The 26,557-nt window shown below is 47.3% G+C and overlaps 1 protein-coding gene and 1 pseudogene across 17 annotated transcripts in view; one reads left to right on the forward strand and one right to left on the reverse strand.

Annotated features, from left to right (window-relative positions):
* Nucleotides 1–26,557, reverse strand: part of TENM2 (teneurin transmembrane protein 2) — a 1,132,942-nt gene that overhangs the window by 85,560 nt on the left and 1,020,825 nt on the right. For all 17 annotated transcript variants that reach the window (XM_044229881.1, XM_044229874.1, XM_044229866.1 and 14 more), the window contains one exon: nt 3,296–3,506. In XM_044229881.1, the coding sequence (XP_044085816.1) occupies nt 3,296–3,506 (211 nt within the window). The remainder of the gene's footprint in view (nt 1–3,295; nt 3,507–26,557) is intronic.
* Nucleotides 15,566–16,285, forward strand: LOC122893139 (annotated as a pseudogene).

Below are 26,557 nucleotides of genomic sequence, written 5' to 3' on the forward strand. Positions count from 1 at the left end.
GTTTCCAGGTTCCTGGACAGAGTCCCAATTTCTAGGCTAGGTAATCAAACCGACCTGTTCTTTGCCAGAATCTTGTCCAAGTCTGCTTGATTTTTGGAATGCACTTACTTCTGCCATCTCAGGTGACCCCAGAACTAGAGGGGTGCTTTCTCTAGGCACCTCTCTTTTTATTAGCAATACCCCCAACTGTTCAACTCCAACCCTTTGATGATCTCGGGAGGGCTTAGACTGTTCCACTGACAGCTCTAATTGTCTGCTACCGTCAGCCTAACAAATGCATCCCATTTTTAGCTGGTTTCAACTATAATGCCAGAGTCTTTTGAAAGTGGAAAACTAAATTATGAAAATAATTCTTTTGTTCAATTCCATTTCCTTATCTTAGTGCAGACTAAGATTTCTTTCATGCCTTCCGAGACACTATTTTAAAATCGATGTGTGTTGATGACCACAAGGTACAAAGCATTTGTGATGATAAAACAAAATTGGGAGTATGTCCCGCAGTAGGTTTTTTTTCTCCCCTCCTTTTTTATACCACTGTGATTTCTTTTAAATCATTCCTATAGCATGAGATTTTGTACAGCGTCCCAGGAATAAAAGAGGCCTGGTTGCCTAGGCTTCCCTCCCTCTATTTTCCTAATTCTTCATTGTTGCTGGCTTCATATCGTTTCTAGGAAGACAATTCACAGAAAAGACTCAGCTAAGACATGCTATCAGTTCATTTCTATTTATGATTATTGATGTGTAACAATTATCACATTATCTAGATAGTGAGATCTGCTCTATAAATTATAGTGGTGGAGTCAAGGCATTTTAGTGATTTTTGTATGCCATTATCTCGGGGAAATGCCTTCTTAGAAGTCTTGAATTAACTTCTTTTTTACTCCTCGCTTTCTCCTTCATTTTTCTGTCAGAGGATAATGCACTAAAATTCTCATGCTTGGTGAACTTCAACCTGTCTTGGAGTAACATTTTGTTTTTCTGAATTATGTATCTACGTCAGTATGTTGGAATGTGGGCTCACGTGGGTGGTGGTGTCTACGGTGACTTTCAAAGCTCCAGAGATGATTTCTCTAAAGCAAGTCTCTTCCTCCCAGATCTCTGGGGCTGGTCTAGTCCACCAGATATTCTGGAGTCCCTGCCTCCTCTCCTGAATATTGGCTGTAGCTCAACGTGCCTTCTGGAAATGGCAACTTGGATAAGGAGGAGAAGACTGAATTTTAAGGGACAAAAAGGAGAGTATCAGGAAATGACTGGATTTAGGGTGGGAAAAATGAAATGTTAACAGGAAGCTGAACAGAGCAGGGACCTTTGAGTTGCATTTACTGTACAAGCAAATTGCATGCAAGCACTCCTGGAATGCTCCCAGCCTGGTGCTAGGGCCACTCGTGACTCACTGGCAACAGGAATTATGTTCATAATTAAAGGGAAACATACCTGTAGAATCCCTGTCCCAGAACTAGGATTCTAGCAAGCAAATGCTTCTCTGATCAAAGATTTGTGGTTTCTTTTATTTTTGAGGGGTTCTTGTATTAAATAATACAACTGTGCAAGTATATTCTGTAATATTCTAATTTTATCAATCAAGAAAATGAAGTTTATGAGGTTAAATAACTTGCCTAATGTGGCACAGGCAAGGGGGTGTCAGGGCTGAACTAGAAGACGGCTGAGATTATTTTTTCTTTTCTGTTTTACTTTTAGGAAAGCAAGAACAGGTGAGAAGCTAAAGTTGCTGGCCCAAAGTGACCATGTTAAGAGCTCTCATATACAAACTGTTGCCAGGAACTAGGGCTGCACACCTTCCCAGAGAGTTCTTAGGGGCTGTGGAATTAATCAGCTGTACCATTACCTGCCACCTCCCCATCCCACTTTCACCAGACTGTCCCAAGGGGGAGGAGCAGAGTCTAAGTCATCGCCTGATGCTGTTTCCTCCCCAAGGTCTACTGGGAGGGGCATCAAGAGAATCAATTAAAAAGCTAGGGGCAAGGGGTGCCTGGGTGGCTCAGTGGGTTAAGCAGCTGCCTTCGGCTCAGGTCATGATCTCAGGGTCCTGGGACCGAGTCCCGCATCGGGCTCTCTGCTTAGCAGGGAGCCTGCTTCCTCCTCTCTCTCTGCCTGCCTCTCTGCCTACTTGTGATCTGTCTCTGTCAAATAAATAAATAAAATCTTTAAAAAAAAAAAAAAAGGCTAGGGGCTCCCGTGGGAGGTGAAGTCTGGTATGTGCATTACTGGCTGGAAGCCTGCGTGAGCAGCATACTTCCTGAGTTGCTGCTGGGCCTCCCCAGAAGTGAGGATAAGAGATATAAGAGAAGGATGGCACAAGGAGGAAGGTAAGAGGGCTGAGGAGGCCAGAAGCACCCCGTTCAATTTCAAGTTTCCTAGAGATTTCGTGAAAGAGGACCCAGCCAGCAACTCTTCTTTCCCTGTGGGAAGGAGCCCCGAAAGGAGACAGACAACCCCAAGAAGACCTCACACCTGCAGACACGGTTGACATCTGGACCCAGACCCACCAAGAGAGAGATCTGTGAGATGCAGGCAGGCCGTAAGAAGACCCTTGCCTCTCTGTCCTTCCTCTCACCCTCAGAATCATGACCAGTACCTTGGAGCGGATGGGACGCCTCAAAGCCAACTCTTCCCTCATTCTCCTCTCCAGGGGTACAGTTCTAACTTGGAAGGGAGGGGCCGAGCTGACTGTAAAAGAAACCCAGAATTTTCCCCAGAACTGCTTCAAATTAGCTACTGAGAGCAAAAGTAAATTCAAGAAAAACCCCATCATTTTGGAAAGAAAGGTAAAATGCCCCAGCACGACATCTTGCCCAAAGCAGGTCAATAGCAGGTATAACTGATAGGGTTGCTGGGAGGATGGGAAACAGTCTACAGAAAGGCTCTGGCTTATGAGAGGCGCTCAATAAATTCTAATTAATGCTATTCAGCTAATAGCTGCTTTCAAAAATACTCTGTTGAATGAAGTATTTCAGGGGTGATCAGACAAAAGGTACTATCAGAGGTATTTTATAAAGAGATAAAATAATAACAATGATATAATAAAATAACAGATCAGAAAAATGATCTCAAAACCAGACCATCCACAGATGTGTCCAGCAGCTTCTGGGGTGAAGGTGGCTAACTTCCACAGACAGGAAAGGGCCCTCTGTGAACCAGAGAGAGGAGCTGCCCTCATGGGGTAGTTTCTAGGCCAACGGGGCCCGCAGAAAAGTCAGGAGCACTTCTTTCCTCCTGCTCTGCCAGGAAGGAGACCAGCCCCCTCGGCAGCCTGTATGGACGGAAGGGTGCCCACCTGCTGTTGAAGGGGTTGTCTCCAGGGATGATGTGGGTGCTGTCTTTGCCTGCCAAGAGCTTGATGCGGTCGTAGAAGGACTTCACGGCAGGCGAGTCTGTCTGGCTCTGCTGAATGATGTCCAGGGGGTCCCGGGACCCTCGGCAGAGCAGGCTGTTCTGACAGGCCGACTGCAGGCAGCAGTCAGGGTCCAGGCAATCCACCAGGCCATCTGGAAGGACAGAGGCAGGGCCACGGTCAGGGCATTTCATGGTAAAACGCTGCGGAGAGATGCTCGCACCTTTGTCAGGAAGAGCGTCAGCCCCTCCCAAGGGCTTGAAATGGCAGAAGTCACACAATGGGCCTAGTTTAATTCCAGCACACATGCAGAGAAAAGCGAAGACCGAGAGGTAGATGAATGATTATCCCCAGACAGTAGATGAGTGTGTGTCTCTCTGCATTAGACTTTTCTAGGATTTCTACTTTTTTCGGTCATGAGCAAGTATTATTTGAGTGGTTGGAAACAAAAACAAGCATTTTGCTTTTGAACAGCACAGCACAAAAAATTATCCATAGCTGGTTCTTGGGGGCCTTTGCTAATGCGCGTACCAATCATCGAAAGTCTTGCTTGAATGGTGAAAATGTTCCATGCCTGCTCCCTCTCAGACAGGGAGTGTAGTGCTGACCAGTTTGACAGCTGGGTGGGGGGAGTTCCACATTTTCTGGGAAATGCGGAGAAACGGCTTTAGTTGGAGTGCCCAGAAATTAAGCTATCGGTTCACCTAATTGCTGCTGGTGCTACCTTGCTGCACACCTGTAGCACTTTGAACATCCTGATTTACTTGCCCAGATCCCTGCCCCTCCATCCCTTTCCAGTCATTCATCTATAATTCCTATCATTCATCTATAACACAACAAATATTTGAGTGCCATCCCTGTCCTGGAAATGAAACATGGGACAAAGGATGAACAATGATGGTGTTCTGAAGGAACTGACTGTACAATGGGGGGGTAAACAGATATGATTCATCCTCTAAGACCCAGACTAGGTATGGCCCCCTCTTCTAGGAAGCCTTCCTGGTGATGTCCCTGGCTAGGTTAGGGTATCCCTGCTCTGTGTATCCCTGAATTTGAGCTTGTCAGAGAATGGTTCCACAACAAAATCCCATGGGGAGAATCAAGGGTCTAACCCAGAGCTTCCCAGAGAGAGCCTCCAGAAGCAGGTCCTGGCACCTGCCTTTTATACAGGCTTCTCAGTTGATTTTAATGCACAGTAAGTTACAGAAACCCTTGAGAATGCCAACTTCCTTGTGCTAGGGTTATCTCTGTGTGCTTGCCTTCCTGTCTGGAAAATGAGCTCTTTGAAGAGAATAACACTTATTCATTTCTATATTCACATCTTACTCAGTGCCAACCACAGAACTGGGTACTCAACAAATGTTTGTTGAATGAATAAATGAATGTTTCCCTTTCTTCATCTTTGTGTTAAGGCTGAGCATGGGAATGTTTCGGGCAGTCTTTGCTCCTTGGAATTCCGTATTAGAACGGATTCGTTGGCCAACACTTATTCACTCTGCTGGGCACTGACTGAACATGCAGTAGAGAGAAAGTCTTGGAGAATAATTTGCTTGCATCTCCCAGATTTCATAGCAAGGTACTTTGGGGCCATAATTAACATCGTAGGAACATGTACTCAAACCCTGGGCTGTGGCTTGACAAACATGTGTACTGGAGTACTGAATCAGAGGCCTGCCTGCGTGTTTTAAATTTACTACAATGTAATTTTTTGGCATTACTCTTTTCCTTTGGTTCTGCTAATGAAATTGAAATATGTAATTTCACCAAAGTTCCACTGTAATTTAGCAATTAATGTACAATTATTTTAATGCATTACTTTCTTTTTAGCAAACAAACAAATTAGGAGGTTGTGTGTTTTGCTTGGCTTTAAATTACTAAAACTAGCCTCTCATTTTCCACATGGGCAAATGTTGCTTCTGTGCCTCGTAATGCATTTAGATTTACAGAATTTCCTAGAAACGCAGGCACAGGAGGGTGAGCAGGCACACACACTTTAAGTTTAGAGACTTTCCAAGTCAGGGCTCTGAACACCTTGGCCTGATGGGCTGGGTGAATCGGGTTCTCCCCAGAGGCCCACAAATCTCAGACCCAAGAAACAAGGCCAGAGAATTGTATCTTGGCAGCGGGATGATGCTGGGGCACGGTCTCAGATCTGTGTTCAGATTGTAGAGTGGATCCCAGAGCCCTTCGCAGAGTAAGAAAAAGACAAGAAAAAACCTGCACATAGCATGCTGCCTTTTACATCTCCTTCCGAGGCCCGCCTTCACCAGACAGACGGGATCCACGGTGGAAGGCCTGCTTTGGATTTAAAACCATCCCTCTGCGCGCTGTTGGCGGTGCTCCTTTTAGCAGATGCAGAAACTTCTCAGGTGAGAAGAGACACACTGCTGTTAGAGCACTACAGATTTCTTTAAGGCCGCTGGCCTCTTCCCATTAGAAGTTCCATCTGTCTCTGGTGGGCTTTCCCTCCTGAAGCTGGGAACGTCCCCTACCCCTCACCCGATTTACCACCCCCTCCATATAACCAGCTTGAGAACCTCATTGGGCTCAAATAGGAACTTGGGACTGTTTTCCTCTTAAACACTCAACACTCTCCTCCCCGACCCCTGCTCGTCTGCTACTCGTTCTGGACTTGTGACTTCTTCGAAAGTGTAGACCTCCAGTTTCTCCACTGTTCTGTCGATTCCAGGGCTTTTTACTCAAAGGCCCATCTGGCAGGAGATGTCCTATAAACACATCAGCAACAACAGATGGCAAATGCTAAAAAAACGGGGGTTGGGGGGGAAGGATAGAAATGATTTCCTCCCACATATTTACATTTACCTGCTCCGGAGATGGCGCATTTGGGGTTCTACCGGTTATTAAGCGTGAGCATACGTTACGCCTGTAATGACCTCATCATGTTGCGTGATTATGGGCTGCTGGTGCTGAACGCTTTCCGACGACACCGTGAACTTTAAATTGGCACTCCAATCTCCCAGTGGCCTGTCAGTCACGAGAGCCGCATCTTTATGCCAGCAAGCCCCTCGCGTGGAGTCTGACATGGCAATCTTCAGTAAATTACCCTGTCACTGACAATCTTGCAGTTATCTTGAAAACAATCAAGCAGGCAATCAAACTGTTCTGAATTGCCAGTTCAGGACCCGAGAGGCTGTCGGCGTCTCTATTCAACAGGGGTGCAAGAGCAGCACAGTCCTCCCGCGACACTGGACGGTTTCTTCCTTTATTTACCCACCTCCTTGTTAGCCTGGTGGGCTTTTTCCCAGGGAGGGTGGGAGGGAGGTGTGCAGAGTCCTCCAGCAGGACCCGATCCTGACTCAGCATTTGGGGAAATTGACCCAGGTCTTCCCGGCCGGGCCCCACAGCGGTGAGGCACCTTTGCTTCTCGTGCCCTCACGTAGTTCACGCCATGAGACGCAGCCGTGGAGAATTATCTAGATGCTGTCAGAAGGCAGGCTAAACCACAGCCCTGGCTGCGTGCCACGCGCATGTGTCATACGCTAATTGTAATGGCCATTTCAGAGAAATAGGGATGTGGCGAAACTTTCTGGGAACAATATGTGAGATACTCTTTTTATTGCTTTTGATAAAGGAAATCAGAGAGAATCTTCTGTGACAACACACGAGGCAGAAACCAGGGTGATGCTGAATTGAATCCTTTGAATTAGAATTCCTATGGTAAAATTTTAGGCAAAAAGCCTACACGTGTCTGAGGCAAGAGCCTGGCCTCTGGAATCGAATAGATTTGGGTTTGAGGCTCATGTCCTCTGGTCCCTGGCTATGTAAACTTAGAAAGATAACCATCCTTGATGAACCTCAACTTCTTTGCTTTTAAAACTGAGTTAAAAGAGTGCATATGTCATATGGTTCTGTGATGGAGAACAAATGAATCGAGATATCTGCTTATCTATCTAATGTCAGTCTGGCATAGTATGTGTTCAATGAACTCTAGATATTACTATAATCAAAAATTCAGCAAAGTCTTCAGCTTTTTCAGTTTATAAAAATTGGACATGGATATTAGTGAAATTAATATCCCCTACTGGAGTCATTCCCCGCTGTGTGCTATGGGTAGGTTGAATCTTGGGCAAGAATGTAATGTTAACTTTAACACATAGTGTTAACTTAATTGGCAGTAATAATAAATGCTACAGATTGAACAAGACTTAGACATATTCTTGATTTCAGTCCTCATGGCAACCCCGCAGAGCAGACCATAACCTTTCAGCCTTGCAGTCCGGATTCAGGGGCTTTGGGTTTGAATCTCAGATCAGGTGCTACCCATTTGCTGACCCTGGGGAATTTACTCCTCTGTATCTCAGTTTCCTCACGTACAAAACGTGAGGAAATGTTTTTTGATTGATGATGATGTTAGAAAGTGCTGTTTGGAGGTCTAAAGCAGTTATTACATATACAGCGCTAGGAACAGTGCCTGGTCCAGTGAACACTAGGCTAACTGTGTGTTATGCCCATTATCATGCCATCACCCGCTCTACAGAGTTGGAAACTGAGGCTCAGAGAAGTTAAGTGAGTTATCCAAGTGGCTAAGAAGCAGGTCTGGATAAAAAGTAGGAAAAGGTAACCAATGAGATCATTGCCCTCTCCATCTTCTTCATTATCAGAAGGAGGAGACATTTCTTTCCCAGAGGGAGCTGGAAGAAAGGGCAGTGGACACCCATCAGCAGGGGAAGCATGGGTGACCGTGCGATTTAATAACTCGTGCAGGTCTGCCTATATCCACAGCTGGGAAAGAATCAGGCTGGTTGAAACAAGTTTCTAGAAAGGAATCAACAGGAGAAACAAGATGCCTGGGAATTCATTCCCTGCGATGCAGGCTACGAAGGACCACACTATTTACCTGTGAGATTCAAACCCCCATTCAGCTGTTTACCATTGGCACAAGGTGGCACTTGCCTTCTGGGTTGGCTACAGGTTTGTGCCAGCTGTTTTCAGCCCCTGCCTAGTTCGCACGGTCGGATTTTTAAAGGAGTCCCTGAACTGGCAAAAGATAGAACCTCAAAGCCTTCTCTGAACACATACCAGTGAAGCTCAGCTCAGTGGGGAGGAGGCCACGGGTCAGTGGAGAGGCTGCAGAGAGCCCCGGAGGAGGCTGGGTGTTTCAGACTTGGCTGAGACACGCATGTCTTTCCTGTTTAGGAAAGGCTGCCTGAGTCCACACATAACTCTTACAGAGAAGGGAGGTCTCTAGGAATGAGAGGGTGTTCACTTCATTCATGTCATTTATTTTCCTCTTTGATCTTTGTAGACTGGGCAGCTTATGGAGAATCTAGATGGAAGGATTTTGTTCAGTTTTGGTGCCTTTTATTCCCTGGAGCTTGGTAGGCAAGTGATTCTCTCTATAACCTGCCTGAACTCTCCAGCTTTCTTGGGTATTAAAGGCTTCAGGAAAACATCTAAATGTACTTTTCTTAGTTTCATTTTGTGACAGGGTGGCACATACCGACTCCAACAATTCACTTCAGGTGCCATGGATGGCTCTGCTGGTATCTGCACGTAGGACCTGACTGGGAGCTGGGCAGCATCTCAGATTTTAAAAATGAGTTCCAATCTTTCCAGATTGTGGTCTGATGAGAAGTATCACCAACCACCAAATCTACCTTCCCTATTCATCTGGACAAGAGTCTGGTTAAAACTAGGAGGAGTACACATGGTTCCATTTACAGGATGTTCCAGAACAGGCAAAGTTAACCAGTTATGGTAAAAAGGTAGAAATTGTAGTTACCTTAATGGGGAGGTACTGGTGGGAAACTTTCTGGGTGCTGGGAATGTTCTAGATCTTCATCTTATTCACCTGGCTACAACACACATCAAGGTGTGTGTTTAAGATTACGCAATTCATGTACTTGCTAACAGACTGACTTTAGGCCAAGATACCAAGCTCTTTCTGTTCTGTCTTCCTTATTTGCAAATTGGGGGTGATGCAGATACCTCACAGAAGCAATGAGAGGACTGAGATAATCCACACTAGGTAGAGGAACAGCTGTGAGCACCTGGTAACCTAGGACAGGCTTCTGAATCTTTTCTACTTCTTTTCTTCTTGGCATCATACAGGTTCGTTTAGCATACAGACTGAGGTACTTGGCAAGTTCTCATTTCCCCAAGGAAAATAGAGGGAATCCAGGTGGTAGACCCAATAATCCTAGGGACCTTCTTGAGATCAGTTAATAATGGGGAAGTAGAAAATTAACAGAGTGGAGAAAAGAGGGGAGGCAGCAAGTTGGGGCAAGAAGGAAGAAGCCTGCTCCGTTTGCTCTTTGTGATGAAAATAAAGGAGTGGTGGAGGGTAGCTGGCATAGGCCCAAGGCACCGGAGTGGCCAGTCACATAAGAAGGTTCTCAAATAGGGGCGCCTGGGTGGCTCAGTGGGTTAAGCCTCTGCCTTTGGCTCAGGTCATGATCCCAGGGTGCTGGGATCTGGCTGGGATCTGGCTCTCTGCTCAGCAGGGGGCCTGCTTCCTCCTCTCTCTCTGTCTGCCTCTCTGCCTACTTGTGATCTCTCTGTCCAATAAATAAATAAAATCTTTAAAAAAAAAAAGGTTCTCGAATAAAGAGAAATATGGCAATCCTAGGATTCTTTTTGCCTTGAGATTGGTTGGTTGATTGATTAATTGATTTCTTAAGGAGAGCTCCTTCGGGACCATGTCTAAAGTGTATGGGGTCCCTAGTAAATCATTTTTTCCAGGCCCCTGTCTATCTAAACAAATTGAGTTACCTGAATTGACATATCAGCACCTTTCATTCTGATGTCACAAGATCTTGCAAAATACTCTTCCAGCCAACAGGAACAATCAATCTACTTGCCAATACGTCCACCGGAATTAAGGTTGGGCATTGGGCCCTGAGATACCTCATAAATGCAAATCTCCCAACCTCTCTCAAAATCTGATCACCCTTACATGCATGGGTATGGGGTTAAAGGATGGTAGAGGGTCAGAGAACACCCTGAAAGGGAGAAATAGGGATCAGGGCTCAGATGGGTCTTAGTCTGGGATGTTGCTGACCTGGCCAGTACCTGCCACAGGGGGAGCACTTAGAAAATTTTAAGGAGACGGGGGCACTCCAAAGCTCAAGGACTCACCCAGAGTAGCCCTAGATTCTTGGCTCAGTTATACGTATGGCAAAAGAATATGGGCATCAGAGTCAGAATGGTTAAAACCTGTTCTATCATTCATTAGCTATGTAAACTTGGCAAATGACTGGCTTCCTGGGACTCAGTTTTCTCAGCAATAGAATGGACCCAATAACATCTACTTCACAAAGGAGCATGGAGATCCTATAAGATGGTGTCTATGAAATGAGATGGTGAGGGTATGGCACGGAATACACAGTAGGAGCTCAACCAATGGAGGCTCATCTTCATATTTTTTGCTCTCCACCAGGGAAGGCACTGTTCCATTTGCATTTTACCCAATGCCTGCTGACAAGTTGGAAGGGAGGGATAATTGAAAGTATTCTGGCTTGATGTAACTAAAAAGTGAAAGGAGCAGGCAAGGCTGACTTGATTTAACCTGGCAATATGAGATTAGTTCTTCATTGCCTCTGTTAGGCTCCGGCATTGCCAACCTTTTAGAGCAATAGATTGGCTGACAGGGTACTCATTTGGAAGGTTTCACCTGCCATTAATACCCTTGCTGCCTGATGGACCATCGGTATGCAGGCATCCCCTCCCTCCAGACCACAGCAACTGCCATTCTTAAATATTGCAAGAAGTGAAATTGTATTTGCGCTCCATCTGGAAGACCTGTTGGAAGCTTTCCTCTTGCTTCGTGCCAACTCTTTTTTGACAGTCTCTGAATTCCAAGGCCAGAGCTCCTTGCTCTGAAGCCCCTTTGGCTTTTCTTATGACTTAGCAATGGAAGATCAATCATGTCTGACCAGAGAGCTGACAGTGGAGCCCCCACGGAGAGCTGCTTTTTCTGGGTTTCCTACTCTTCAGAATGGATGTGGGAAAGAAAGCAAAGGCTGTTTAGGAAAACCCAGGGACTGTTACTGAAGACAGGGATGTAATCTAGGTGAGACCACTTCTTAATAAGACTTTGGCTTACTTTGAAGCTACTGGAGCATCTGGCCAACCCTTTACTATGGGGGTGGGGATGAGGATTGGTAGGAATTTTATGACAATAAGCTTGCAGTGTGTATCCATTTTTTTTTGAGTTTATTAAAACTAAACAAATGGAAAAACCCAGAACAAATACTATCAATAAAAACCTTTAAAACCAATGCTTCTTAAAATCTCACCAGCAATGGAATTACCTGGGACCTTGTTAAAATATAGATCCCAATTCTCTGATCTTACGGTGCTCTGCATGTCTTACAAGTTTCTAGGTGATGCTGACGTTGCTGTTCTGAGCACGGTATTTCCAGAAGTCAGACGCTAAATAGCTTTTGGTCAAGGTCTGTTCCCTGATCTCCTGCCCTGGAACCACCTTAGTGATTTTGAAATGCTGATTCTTGCTGTCACCCAGGCCTACTGAATTTCTCAATGTGAAAACTGAGAATGTGCATTTTTTAAAAGGATTTATTTACAGAGAGAGACATAGCACACGTACATGAGTGCAGTTGCAGGGGAGGGGCAGAGGGAGAAGGAGAGAGAAAATCTCTAACAGATTCCCCGCTGAGCATGGACTTGCCCACGTGGGGTTTAGTCCCAGGACCCTGATATCATGACCTGAGCCAAACTAATGAGAGTTGGATGCTTAACCAATTGAGCCACTCCAGTGCCCTGAGAGTATGTATTTTAAAGAAGATTCCCAGGTGATTATTTTGCCTACTAAACCTCAAGGACCCCTGTTCTGAATTATTGAAAACATCCCTCAAATATCCATAGCGGTACATCTGACTCGAGAGACTAAAGGAGCTTTCCCGAACTATGTCTCCTTGGGGATGTTAACATGGGTTCCCTGAAACATAGAAGTGGAGGTGGCACGGGAGGATCTGTGGTCAAAAACAACTTGAGAGATGTTGGTTAAACAGTTAAACTAGTTTCTTTACAGCAGGACTTCTCAGAGCCTTTAATGAGTGAATATGCATTATGAATCTTTAATGTTGCAATGGAGCACACAGCATTTCCTGACCACAGACCTCTTTTGTCGCAGAACTTCTACCCACAACAGTCTAGTGCAATACAATTGGGAAGCTCTTCATGAGAACAGGGCTCTAGGCTCGGGAGTGCTATCCTTGGAAGCACCAGCCACACCTTCATCTGCATGATAGCCCCCACGCTTGATTGATCTCATAAAATGCACGCTCTGGAGTGATTAAATGCAACACAAACTACATCATCACTACTAGCACATAAGCTCAGAGCCCCTTCCCTTGGCCTCCCAGTGCCTCCCAAAGCCAGTGTATTTCAGCATAGAGACCCTATGTGAGGGGGACACATCCTGGGAGTCAGTAGGATGATGAAGCATTAATGGCAACCATGTCTAATCAGAGCTAATGGTAGGCCCTTAGGAAAAGCTTACTAGGTTTTAATCATCATGCTAAGTGCTTTACTTGCATCCCTTTGTTAAATCACCAGAATTCTAGGGATCCTTAGCACCATTGTTTATAGGTGAGGAACTGGAGCTTTAGAAGGACAGTAAATAACTTGCCTAAGACCACACAGCTTCTCTATGTTGGGGCTGTCTTTTGACCCAGTTTGCTGCACTCTGAAGCCAAATCCTACATGAAGCTGCCCTGTGAGGGCGGGTAAAGTAGAACATTCCAGATGGCACACAGGAGCCACTGTGCCCGCCACCATGACATGGTAGTGCCTGCACTGAGCTCTTTTACCTAAGGCAGGTCCATGTCAAACAAAAGAGGAGCAATTTAAATAATATTGGAGGGAGATTTATTTTTTGAAAAGTTGGAATGCAGACTGTTTTAGCCAGTGCTCTGCCCAGCTTCCACTTGGGACAGGTGGACCGCCATAGGGCTAGTCCTCTGCCAGCCCTGAAGCTTGTCTGTGCTTCTGCCGCCTGCACCTTGCCCCCTTATCCAGCCCTCATTATGTAGGCTCACATGGATGCTTGGAGGGGCCATCTATAATCTCTGATTTGCAGAGGAAGAAAGTGAGGCTCAGAGAGGTTAAGAGACTTGGACACAATCACACAGCTAGTAAATAAGGGAGGAGGGAGGCACCATTTGGCTGTCCAGCTCCAAAGCCTATGTTTGGCTTCTATCCTCAGTTCTTCACAGGAGGCTGTGAGTAGTCAGGCCATATGCAGGTATCCTGTGACTGGCCATATACAGGATGTGGGGAAGGAAAGGCTAAGGCTTCACAAAATATCTTCATTCTCTAGTTGCTCTTTCTCTCAGCCTCTCTTTCTCTTTCTTCTTCCCCTACCCTTCCCCCTCCCTCTGTTGCCTCTCCTCAACCCGGACAGAGTCTCTAGGAATAATGAACCCACTGGATGAGAGTTTGCCCACCTTGGACATTCCCTGACAGGCCTCTCTGACACAGCCTCACCCTTGTTAGCCTGGGGCCATGTTTTTTTTTATACCTGGGGGATTTCTATCCTGGCTGCTGCTGTCTCCCTGCTGTTCTGTTACAAAAACTACTGGCAAGAGAGAGCAAGGGTCTCTGATCTCAGCCACCAATATCCCCAAATGCTTACCCTCTGCCTGCTGTTCCTGGCCCCTCCCCTCTGCCCCCCATCAACCTCCCTTTCAGAGAGACCACTGACAGGTCAGACAGAAGCCAGCCCAGCAGGGAGTGGCAGGCTGGTGGGGTGCCAGACAGGGACCTGCTGGGCCCCTCACAAAGAGAAAGGGCTGTCACTACCGACACCTCGACATCTCAGAGCAACAGACTGGAACAGTTACTTTCTGCCTGAAGAGAGACCCTGTCTCCTGTGGGCAGTTGGGAGGACAGGTCCCCAAGCTGAGAGAATTAGCAGAGGCCAAGATGCCTGTCCTCCTGCTGCATAAAGAAGTACCCGTAGACTTCCCAGTGGGAGAAGGGACCAGACTCAGCTATCAGGCTAGCTTCCAGTTGGATCAGGGAAGTCAGAAGTACTAATTGCTAAACACGGCCCATGCCAGGCTTCAGGTACTGTGCTTTGCATGCCCTAGAAATCTCATTTCATCTTCGCATTCACTCTGTGGCATGGGGGCTAGGAGCCAGGATGGGACTCCAGGGATGGGACTGCCCATTAACGTCACAAGATCTGGGTTTGCAACATACTGGCTGTGTGGCCTTGGGCTAATCAGCTTACCTCTCTGAGCCTCAGTTTTCTCATCAGTAAAGTGGATACAATTATGATACTAGTTTAATAGGGCTTTTGTGAAGGATTAAATCAGCCTTGTGCAAAAGCATTTAGTGTATAGCAACCTTCTGTTGGCTCTGGCTGTATGGATGGAGAACCCAGGCCTGGAGAGGTTGTTATTTGACAAGGTCGGGCAGCAGCTCATGAGTGGAGGAGATGGGATTTGCACACAGCTGGTGCAGCCTCAGATTTGCTGATCTCTCTTGCTACTCTGGGCCTCACAAGGCTGGCTACGGTTTGGGCAGTCCCGCTTCACTCAACTCTGCCTTTCCTCTCGTCTCAGAGGACAGCAGAACTTGCAGACCTACTGCCCCTGGGAAGTCCATACACAGGGCGAGCTATGTTGACAATAGAGATAAAGAGCTGCATAACCATGTGTTCTTGTCTTACCTAAAATAAATAATATATCTTACCTTTAGATTTTCTTTGCATTAATAAAAGGGTATGGATGGTATGTAGTGACTTGGGTATCATTGCATGGATGTGTTTTTTTAATCCTAAAATGAAATGTATTCATACTAAAATAATGTATTGAATAAAAGAAAATGGCTTTCTGTCCTAGAGACTTCTCATTAAAACTTCCGTTTATTCAGTTCATTTAATAATGAGCTGACCAAGACAGACAGGGAGCCTGCAGCTAGGAACCTAGATTCTAGAGGGGAAGCAGACAATGAACAAAGAAATGTATAATAGACTCTGAGAAGGTGATAGTGTTCTGAAGAAAGCAAGGCAGGGGAAAGGGTTGGGAGAGTGATGGAAGGGGGTGGGTTGCTGCTTTAGGTGGGGGTAAGACAGGGAAGGCTTCCCAGGAGTGACATTCAGGAGAAACCTGAATGAGATGAGGAAACAAGTCCTGGAAGCTTCTGGAGGAAGACCATTCTGGGCAGAAGGAATAGCAGGCGTAGAGGTTCAGGGTGGGAAAGTATCTTGGGAGTAGGAACAAGATGGTGGATGTTGGGCTGGATGATAGAGACAGGTAGAGGACGATGTAAGTGCCGAGTGGAAGCAAGAGCTCACTAATGCGGAGTGACGGCTGTGACCCAGATGACATTCTGTGGGACTTTTGATGCCCAGGGAAGGTTTGCACAGGGGCATCATATGACCTGACGTTTAAAAGGATTCTTCTTTTTTTACGCAGCTGGGGAGATGATGGCCATGCAGACTGAGCATGCCTACCAAAAGCAGCTGACCATCTTTCAGAAGAAGAGGGGCCCACTTGGAGAAACTGGTGAGGAAGATCTGCGATACTTCAACCACATGGGTCTGGGCTTCAGGACACATAGGAGGCCACTGAGAGCACCTATGTTGATAAGAAATGCCCCTTTCCTGGTCATGTGTCCATCGGAGAGCAGATTCTGTCTGATGTAGTGACCAAGATGAGGATGCAGAAGACCACTGTCACCTACCGAGACCACCTCCCCTCCATCTGAAAGTACAGCTGTTTCGAGAAATGCCGCCAAAACATGCATGTGCCCCGTCCTCCTGCTTCTGGGATGTCAGTGACATTGTCACCGTGGGCAGTGCCAGCCCTTCTGCAACTCTGTGCGCTTCCACACGCACAAGGTCATCAAGGCCACCAACACCAGCACGTAATTCCAGATGATCTGAGACTAGATGTCTGCCCATACCCCAAGAAAATAGTTATTTTCCCAGTCACAGATGGGTCCAGCTAAAAAAAAAAAAAAAAAAACCCAAACAAAAATAAAAATGAAAGGATTCTTCTGACCACCTTGCGTGGAGTAGACTGGAAGCCGGAGGACCAACGGTCTAGTCCAGTGTCACGGGTGGCATGAACCAGGCGGAGGTGGAAAGATATTGAGAAACCACGACTTTCATGGTTGGGAAGAAAAGGAGGGGCCAGACAAGGGTGCGCTCGCAAATCTGAGCAGCAGCACTCACAAAGGAGGCATGTGAGAGTTGCGGGAGCGCCCACGGCAGCTGACCTCCTGGTAGCTGGGAACAGACTACACTGAGGTTTCGCATCAAAGGGTGCTTTGGGTGCTGAGTCCCCGTGGGCTGGAGATTTCTCCCTGGATCTGCGCCCCGTGAGCCATGTGCTCTATGAGTAAGCCCAGCAGAAGGAAGAGTAAGAGAAGCCTATTCTGGTGACTGTAGGGCCCCTTTCTCTATGGCTTCACCTTCCTCTCTTATCCCAGATCCCAGCAGCTTTGGACTCTCTGGTGAACCTGATATAGAACTCGTTTCAGAAAGTGGGTCTGGGAGGAGAACAAGCAAGACTTTTAGAATTAGGGGAGCCGGGCTCCAACCCCACCACTTCACTGTTGACTTTGGACAAACTACTCTCCAGCTTCTCAGTTTCTCAGATGCTTAAATGGAATCCTCTATTGCTACAGGTCAGTAGCTAATTCAGGGACTTTTTTTTAACCCTATGCAGACCAGACAATACGTCCAGGGGCCATCTAGATCCCTTGGTTGTGGTCTCTGAGGGAAAATGTGCTCATTCCAGCATGAGTGGGTGTGAGATTGAGGGGGATTATGCATTAGAACAGGCACCAAAAGATGGATTTTTGATTTTAAAATGTGCATTACTTGGTATGATGAGATTTTGATTAGGAAGAGTGTGTGTGTGTTCAGAGTCTCTGAAGTCACATTACACAGGGAGACACTAATAATTAGATCTGTCATTTAAATAAGGTGGTATTCAGCCGCTTTCTGGAAACTTGCTAGTCAAACCTCTCAAAGGGCCTGTGAGGTTGTTGTTGCTGTTCCCAGTTTACAGATGAGGAAACAGAGGCTCAGATGCCTTGCTCAAGGAAACAGAGCGGGTAAGAACTGGAGTCAGAACTAACACAAGTCTGCCTGACCCAAGAGCCTGCAGACCCCAGCCCAAAAGGTCACAGCGCCAACTTTGGGCCCGAGGAGGATGGGAGAAGTCTCAGGAAGTGACAAAGGGGAGAGACCAGGGACAGATACCATGTGCCCTTTTCCAGCATGCTCTTCCCACAGCTGTGCTTTACTCCAGTGCTCTTGAAAGGGAGGAAGGGGAACAGATCCCAGGGAGTTGGGGCCCTGAGCCCCTCTCTATAGCTACAGCTCTGGGGCAGGGGCTTCAGTGAGTACGGTGACATACCTGGGGTCCGTATGCTAATCAAGCTGGCACAGCCTGGCATGCAGAGCTTTTTGACCTGTCCTCCCCCTCAGGCAGCCCAGGAATGCCACAGTTGGTGGAATCACTCTCTGACAGCACTTGAGTTCCCCCCAAAATGGTACCTATTACATCTAGTCAGTGGTTCCCAAAGAATCAGTATCCCCTGGGTACTTTTTAGAAATGCATATCCCTTGGCCCTGCACCAACCCTACTGCACCAGAAGCTCTGTGAGTTGAGCGATCCGTGCGCTATGCCTTCTGGATGATTCCGATGCCCAGTGACCTAAGAGAACCTCGGTACTAAGTATTGTCCATGTGTTAATTCATCTGAGCTCACAGTATTCTGTGAGGTGGCAACTAGCATTAGTCCCACTTTACAGAGGACAAAACTGAGGCTTACAGAGATGGGTCAACTTGCTCCCATCAGTGGTGGAGCCGGGACGTGAACCCAGAGCTCCCTGGCCCCACTGCCTCTTTATCATCCTGCCAGGCTGTCTCCTCCCCTCGCGGCAAAAGGATGCGCACGCGCAATGGAAGAAACATAGAGAAAGGCCGTTCCTTCTGTGCTGTGAGCATATGTATTTAGGAATCACCCAAGCAGAGATACCAGCCTTCTGTCGGAGGGAAGAGGGGTGGTTGCGACTGTGGAGACCAAGATGGGAACTGCAGGAAGGCAAAGCAAGTACTTGGGGGTAAACGTCACTCTGCCCAGCGTGGCAGGCAAGGCCCGGCTCTCTCTGTCCAGACCCGCTTCCCCAGCCTCACTCACTGCTCCACTCTCTGTCAGTTTTCTCAGAGGTCCCCAGATATGCACTGCTGTCCCTTGCCTCTGCATCTTTGCCATTTCTTTGTCCATAATGCTTTCCCTAGATTCCTGACCTAAGCCTTCCGTAGCTTTCAAAATTCAAGTTTGCCTGCTCTGGAAATCTTTGATGCCCCTTCTCTGGGCTGTCCTAGCCTCTTGGCCTCATTCTATCCTGGACCCTTAGTATATGGCTTTGTTGCAGCTGGTTTCACCAATGTTTCACACCCCAGCAGACCTTGGATTCTTTGTGGCGGAATCTGAGTCTCACACACCCGTGTGGTCTGGCTGGGTGTGTGCGCGCCTGGCATGGGGGGAGGTGTTTGCTCTCACCACCATTCCGGACAAGAGGTGTGAATGGGCCCGGGGCTAAGGAAAAGCTGGCCTCGGGACACAATTAGAGAAGAGGCTCACTCTTGGGCACACAGGGGCCTCAACTCCTCCTAGTCTAGTTCCTAGGTCTCATACTGATCTTACCAGTAGGGTCAGCCATACGATCTCTTGAGGGTGACTGGGTCCCTTTGGGGGCCACATGGTACAGAAAAAAAGCATACTGGATCTAGAGCCAGGAAGCCTGGCCTCTGGCTTGGATCTGCCCTACCCTGCTGTTTGGCCTTGAAGAAGTTACTTCCCCTCTCTGGGTTTTAAACCTGCTGAGGACTCCGTACTTCAGTCTTTGTGCGTCCGACATTTGCGGACTCCATGATTCCTGTGAATCAAAGAGGTAGCGTGCCTCAGCGTGTGTGGCCCTGGAGTTCCAGGAATTGGGGCTGGCAGATCAATGATGAAGTACCGCAAGCTCAGGAAAAGGGAGGGAATTCCCCTGGAAAGGTCTGGTTTTTGCGGTGTTGGGGGACGGGGGGAGGGCAAGCATTGCACACAGCTTTGGGGCACACCTTGCAGCTTTCTTTGGATCCATACTTGGCCACAGAATTCTTGGCCCCTCTCCAATCCCCCAGAGCTCTTGGCTGAGAAGATGGAAAGTCAAAGAAAAGAGCACAGACCTTGGGCAGCTGCTCTTGCTGTGCTACAGAGAGCGTCTAGCTATTTAAAGTCCAACTGCTCCACTTTCCCCTGCTTGCACCCTGGCATTCCAGTGCATAAGCACTTTGTGGCAAAAATGCATTCCAAATCCAAAACGGGGGGGAAAAAGAGCGAATGCCAATGCTATTTTTCAGAATGCTGCAGAATTCATGTTTCTGAGGGGAGGAGGGCGTTAAGCGCTCACAGATAGCCCTGCTTAGATCCCAGGCGCGATGGTCAGCGGTTGGGAGGGGTCCACGAAGAAGGCTCCTGGCTTGGGTTCTGAGTCCTGGTGTGGTGGCATTTTAACTGCGGGGCCTGGGTCCGCCACTCCACTGGTCTGGCCCTCAGTATCTGCCTCTGTATAAAGGATACTCAGAGGCTCGTAGGGCACTTGTGGGCTATTATCACGATTTATTTGGGCAATGTGGGTAAAGTCTTAGTAAGTACTCGATGCATCAGGCCTCTGACATCAAGCCAAAGATGCTCCCTGCTCTGGAAATGTCTGAACCCCTCAGATATGTCCCTAGGACATGTCAATCCCTGCACCAGATTTCTCCATCTTGGCATTATTGACATTTTGGGCCCCATCATTCTTTGTCGTGGGGGCTGTTCTGTGTATATAGGATTTTTAGCAGCATCCTGGGCCTCTACCCACTAGATACCAGTAGCCTCTCCTTTCTTCCTCCCTGCTGTGACTCATAAAATGTCTCTTGATGTTGCTAAATGTCCCTCTTAGAGAGTATAGTTGTCCCCGGTAGAGAACCACTGGTCTGGACTGAGGGGAAAGCTGTGAGAGCAAAGGAGCTAATCCTGGTACCAGGGCCCTTGAACCTTTATTCAAATGCTGGTCACAGGGACCAACAGGGTCCTTGCTACAATCTAGGCCATTTCTCTGGCCAGTGCAAAAATACGGGAAGCCAACATAAGGAAATAAATATTACCTCTTTGCCACCAGATAAATCTGTGTTTTGATCTTTAATTCCCTAAAAGAAGTCCACAGTGGTTTCAGTTATTAATTTTTTTTGAAAATTATACATTTTAATCACAATTTTATGATGAATACTTGATTTGTCATCTAATCAGGGAAAATATAATCCCTTGAGACACTTAATCATCATTTAAACTACTATAAACTTGATTAGGAAAGACAGAAGGTGTGATGTTAGATAAACTCATGAACTTTAAATACCTCCCCTTCCCCAACAAATTCCACAGTCAAATATATTGACTGTGAGAAAGTCTTCAGTGGGCAAGTTCTATGTTTGAGGTGACTTTTCCTGAGTCCTCTTTACAACAATAAAAATTCTGTACTTGTTTGAACTTTCTTCAGAAACAGCCTCCAAATTTAGTTTCTATTTGAAAAGAAATGAGCTTCTGCGTTTAAAGTAGCCAAGTGTTCTATCACAGTGGTTATCTGGAAGCCTATTTTGCCTACTGCCTTCTCTCCCCTCTGTATCCTTGTCTGTGACATGGAAAAACTATGAAGAGACAAATTCGTAGAACTTCTATGTCTCCTGTGACAACACAGACCATAGGCCAGGAAGATACAGATGGGATAATTTAAGAATGCAGCATTTTCTGTGAAGGAAACACTACAGGGTGATGGGGGAGAGGTAGAGGTAGGTCAAGACAGGCAGCTAAGAACAGAAAATGGCTGTAAGGAGCCTGTCATGTCAAATGCCCAGATCAGAGCACTTCTGGCCCTGGACCAGCAAAGGCCCTGAGGTACGACTAAGCTCAGCACGTGAGGACGAGGGACTGGTGGGAGTGGATGCGGCGGAGCTGCTGTGGAGGGTGGTGGGGGATGGGCAAGAGAGGAGGAAGGGGCACATCGCAGAAGTCGCTCTAGGCTAAGGAGAAACATTTGATTTTGATTTTAACTACATGAGAAGCCCTTTGAGGGCACGGCATGATCTGATTTACCATTCAGAACCATCTCTCGGACTGCTGTGGGGAGGAACAGGAAGCACGGTGCCGGGGCAGCAGCAGAGACGCCCACCTGTTGGTTGCCCATCCATTACCCAGATGCATACAAAGCTCAGAACAGGGCTCGGTGCGTGTTAAGCTCTCAAAAATCTCACTGATTACAGTTTTTATATTCGATAAAGAATGAATTCTACTTTTTTTTTTTTTTTTTTAAACCTCAAAAGAAAACTGACTCCCAACCCTCAGTTTCCTAAACAGAAGATTCTGGAGTCAAATACACTGGAAGATCCAGAATGATTTCAGCCCCCTGTTGCCATGCGGTCCTCAGTTGGGGTTAGTTCTGCTTCCCTCCCAAGGAAGAGAGACCCAGCGCCTGGCCAGCTGGCAGTGGCCTCAAGGCCACATTTCCCTCGTAAGCATTAGATATATTGCTTTCCTCTCTGGGAGCTAATTGGGGACTCTGTTTATGGCTCCGGCTACATTTGCCACAAGGTCTTTGGACTGCAAGGGGAATCCTCATCCAACCCAATTAATAGAGCAATGTTGCACTTCTAAGCTGTCCCCCACCCAACCAATCCATCAACATGATTCGCACACATTAATCAAGGCATTTACAATGGGTTCACCAAGCTTTATCTCTCATTGGATGAAGAAATGGGACTATTTGGACTTGAGAACTATAACTCTTCCAGAGTCCCTGAAGTCCTGAGCTTGGCTCTGCTACATGCACCGACAAGGTGTTATTAATTAACAGTTGAGATAAATGCCGGAATAGCATCCCTGAATCATGTCAAACCAATTTGGATGGTTATGGGATGGGGAAAAGGGGAGGAGGCGGTGGGCAAGGGGTGGGCTTTGTCTGTTCCAAGTGCTTTGGACAGACTCCAGTGTTATTTCTCCTCATTTAGACCTGGCTGGAGTGCCTGGAACTCAGGCCAGCATCCACATCCCTTAAACCAAGGCAGCCTCCTCTGGAGCAAAACTTCGCAGATGGAGGTACCAAACTTCGTAGATGGAATACTGTGAGGGAGGTCTTAATTTAGGGGGAGAAGTGTAGAAGCTGCTGGTGGGTGGAAGGGCCCCCATCATGGGTTACTGACCCATGGTCACAGGTCCGTGGCTTTGACTACTCTCCCAGCAGAGGAAGGGCCCCCATCATGGGTTACTGACCCATGGTCACAGGTCCGTGGCTTTGAGTACTCTCCCAGCAGAGAGACTGAAGTTGTTGGGCTGAGTGTGGCGATGATGGGCTTCTTTCCTGTCCTGTGGCCGACAGCCATACCCCATGACCGTCGCTTCCCTACACTCCCAGGGAAGGACAGTCCTCCGCCCTGACAGCCCTGATGGTAATAACTACCATAACGTGTTCTACATCTTATCTCTTCAGATAGATGCGAACTCTCGGTGGACGGGCGTCGTATTTGTCCTAGTATTTCCAAAGGCCTATTTCCAATGTCTAACATTTAGCAAACCCTCAAGGAACATTTGTTAAACCGTCAGGGAGGTTATGGAGTGCTGACACGGGATAAGCACTGGTTAGAACCTCAGTGGTTATGGACTGTGGGAAAACGACCGGTTGGGTGCCATCTGTGTGGACTCAGCATCCGTTCTAGAAATAACAGCAACATGACCGCCGATAACATTAGAGCCGGCAGCAAGCGGCATGTGAGCGCGCCTCATGAACCAGGCGCTGCATACGCTCTGTCAGTGAAACCACACACCTGCTCGTGGAGTTGGCATTATCATGCCTACTTCACAGACAAGAAAACGGAGATTTGGAGGAGTCCGGTTAGTCCCAGAAGTGGGACCCAAAGACTGCTTCCTGAGCCCAGGCTCTTCCCCAGCATGATGGGACAGCGTCACCTGAGCAACCAGAGAAGGGAGAGGAGAAGGAGCAAGAGTCTAGCTTCTAGTGCCGTGTGAATGCCCCAGAAGGAGACGCCGACAGCTCGCTAATGCAGGAAGACAGGATGGGACGCGCTGTTACCCGAGGACAAGCTCAGTGTAGAAGGGCTTTCTCCTACCCCCTCCACGGCAGGCCTCCACCCACACACAGGGGAGAGGGCGTCTGATAGGATTCCGAGGGAGGCTGGCTTGAAACAAGGAGAGCTGGGCTTGGTACAGACAGAGGGCCCGGGCTCCTGACTCTAAGCTCTGGGTGATAAAGGCCTGTGGGGAAGGAGTATGGCCTGTCTTTCCAGGCCAGGCGGTCTAACAGTGCTTCCCCACCTCGAGGTTCCCACTTTGAGAGGAAATCTACACCCTTTCTCCTACCCCTGGCTGTGATGAACTGAATCTCACACCTCTGTCTTGGTGGTGATAATTAAATATTATCTGCCTGTCCCCTGAAGCACATGTTGTGTGTATTCTCAGACTTTAATGAGCTGGTATTTGTCTTCTGGAAGCAAAAATATTTCTTTGAGTCTCTTCTTTTTCAAATTGGGGTGAGCAGTTCAAGTGAAGATCTTTCACTATGAAAAAGACAGTCTGCTTGCCGGCACGTCTGTCGGAGCTGGTTCTACCTCTCGGGGGCAACGCAGGGACATCTCGTCCCTTCGGCATCGCCTAGTGCTTCCTGAGGTTAAGTTAGCCGTCCCCTGGCTGCGGGGCGTTGGGAGACTTTCAAAGGGATGGGATTAAGAAGGTAGGGAACTGGCATAAACTGTCTTGGGGGGATAGTCCTAGCCAACTTTTTCCAACAGGGCTTCTCAGTGAGGCACCCCAGAATACAGAAAACGTTTGAGTGAGAAGTTTCTTAGGGCTTCTTTTATTTATTTATTTAAAAGTTTTTTTAAAATTTGTTTATTTGACAGAGAGAGATCACAAGTAGATGGAGAGGCAGGCAGAGAGAGAGAGAGAGAGAGAGAGAGAGGAAGCAGGCTCCCTGCCTAGCAGAGAGCCCGATGCGGGACTCGATCCCAGGACCCTGAGATCATGACCCGCGTCGAAGGCAGCGGCGCAACCCACTGAGCCACCCAGGTGCCCCAGTTTCTCAGGTCTTCTAAAGACAGCACTTTGGTGGTACCTTTTTGGACACACAGGAGACAAGTCAATTTATTCTAGACAATGAATGTCTCAGGACAATGGTTCGCAAAGAGAATCTGCCTCTGCATTACCTGGAAATTTCCTCAAAATTAAAATTCCTGTTACCCCCCTCCCCATACCTGCAAAATCTGGAATTCTGGGCGAAAAGATCTGGCAATCTGTGTTTGTTTAATCAAGCGCTCCAGGCGGTTGTGGTGTCAGCTACAGTTTCTGGACTATGAGTGGCCACAAGGCACCAGGGACTAATTTTCTTCCAGAGGAACCCAGGTTGAAAAAGGCTGATAAGGGCTTCAAATATCTGTGTCCATATTTGGATCTATATCTATCTCAGTTTAAAATAAAAAAAATATCTATCACTTTCAACTGAGATTCTTTTTTTTTTTTTTTTAAAACGTAGAGTGTTCCCAGATGAAAAAATGATTTGCCTCTTCCAGCTCACTGTGGACGAGCACTCTATTACTTTCCCATTCATGAGCTCAAAACAAATGTGTTCATTGCAGCTGCTCCCCAGGCCGGCATCCATCCTCTGACCTACTGTCAGGTTCAGAAAGCCCATAGCCCTGCCGAGAGCGCCCAGAGCAGGAAAGAGCCTGGGGCAGAACTCCTACCCCCACCAAAACAAACACAAAAGTGATATAATCAGTGTGCTGCCGGATTGTCTGGAGTTGATGAGGAGCAACTTTAATATTTATCAATAAACAGTAAAGTGCTTAGCACACCTCCTAGGGAAGTAATTAACCATAAAAAGGATACTCCGCACCGAGGAAATCTCCTCCAAAAAAAGAACTCAGTTAATTGTGAATTGCTTACACCGGGTGAGAGACAATCCGAGCGTCTACCTCTCTCACCTGACATAAGCAACTCTGAATTAACTGGGAGTTTCTTTTTATAAACACTGTGCAGAGCCTTTTTTTTTTTTTTTTCCTGGTGGCTAATTACTTCCTTGGGAGGTTCGCTTTAATAGTTCCCATAACAAGGCCATTATTGTCTTTAGCATAATCACTGCCTCATTTGCTTCTGTGCCTTGCCTTCCTGACGCTCTGCCTCTGCCCACCAGGAGGGACCCTGGGCTGCACGTGCCTACAGAGCAGTCCTCAGGCTTAGACCGTCCAACACTGAGCACCTCTCCCCCACCCCCTCCTTCAGTTCTCCTGTGTCAGGAACTTGGGCTCCTGAAAGGAGCCACAGGGTTGGTAGAGAGGGATGCCGATGGTGCAGGGCGTATGGGGGAGACTGAGTCAGTCCCCCTCCCCTACATGCAGCATTCCAGCCATTTCCTATCTTTCCAGCTGCTGACACCTGCAGTGGAGAAGGGAGCCCGGACAGCAGCTCCTTTCTGGAAGAGGAAGGGAGCTGATGTGTAAGCAACTTCTTTGCTAGGTGAAATCACCAGGGACCAGACCTTATCAGGAGAAGGAATGCAATTGTGACGGTCTCTCTTGGGGGAAAAAAAATGGATGGATATATGCTGTTATGGCTCAGTTCATTGAAAAATGAATTAAAGTGATTTCTATTTTGGCTCCATTTCAGGAAGCTAAATGAATGAATGGGAGCTCTGTAAATTATATCAGGCCTATAAACTTTTTTGATTGGTGTACTCCTATCTTTGTATGTACATTTGCTTATTTACACATTATGTACAAGTATAACAGCAATAATAGATTATGGAAATTGCAAGTGTCTATTAAGATGATGAGGAAAAATAAAAACAGAGTATCTAGTACTTTCATCCATCACCTGGTGGATTGCTCCCCTTTCTGGACACTACCTAAGCCGACGCCCTGGGGCCATGGGGGCAGAAGCTGATATTCTCCGAGCACAGGGATTGACAGGGTGGGACCAGATGCATTTCTATGAAGTCAAATAGTTGGATGCGTGGATCCTCTTACACCCTGAAACTACTTCTGCTCTGAAGGAATTCTGACCATTTAGTCCTTTTGGCGGGAGTAGGTCACCCACCTGTCCTGAATGTTAAGGCAGCATTGCTCCATGGTCTTAGGAAATCACACAGCCCATGTGCTACCGCAGC

The sequence above is a fragment of the Neovison vison genome, chromosome 1, assembly GCF_020171115.1.
Source record: "Neovison vison isolate M4711 chromosome 1, ASM_NN_V1, whole genome shotgun sequence".
Lineage (NCBI taxonomy): Eukaryota > Metazoa > Chordata > Mammalia > Carnivora > Mustelidae > Neogale > Neogale vison.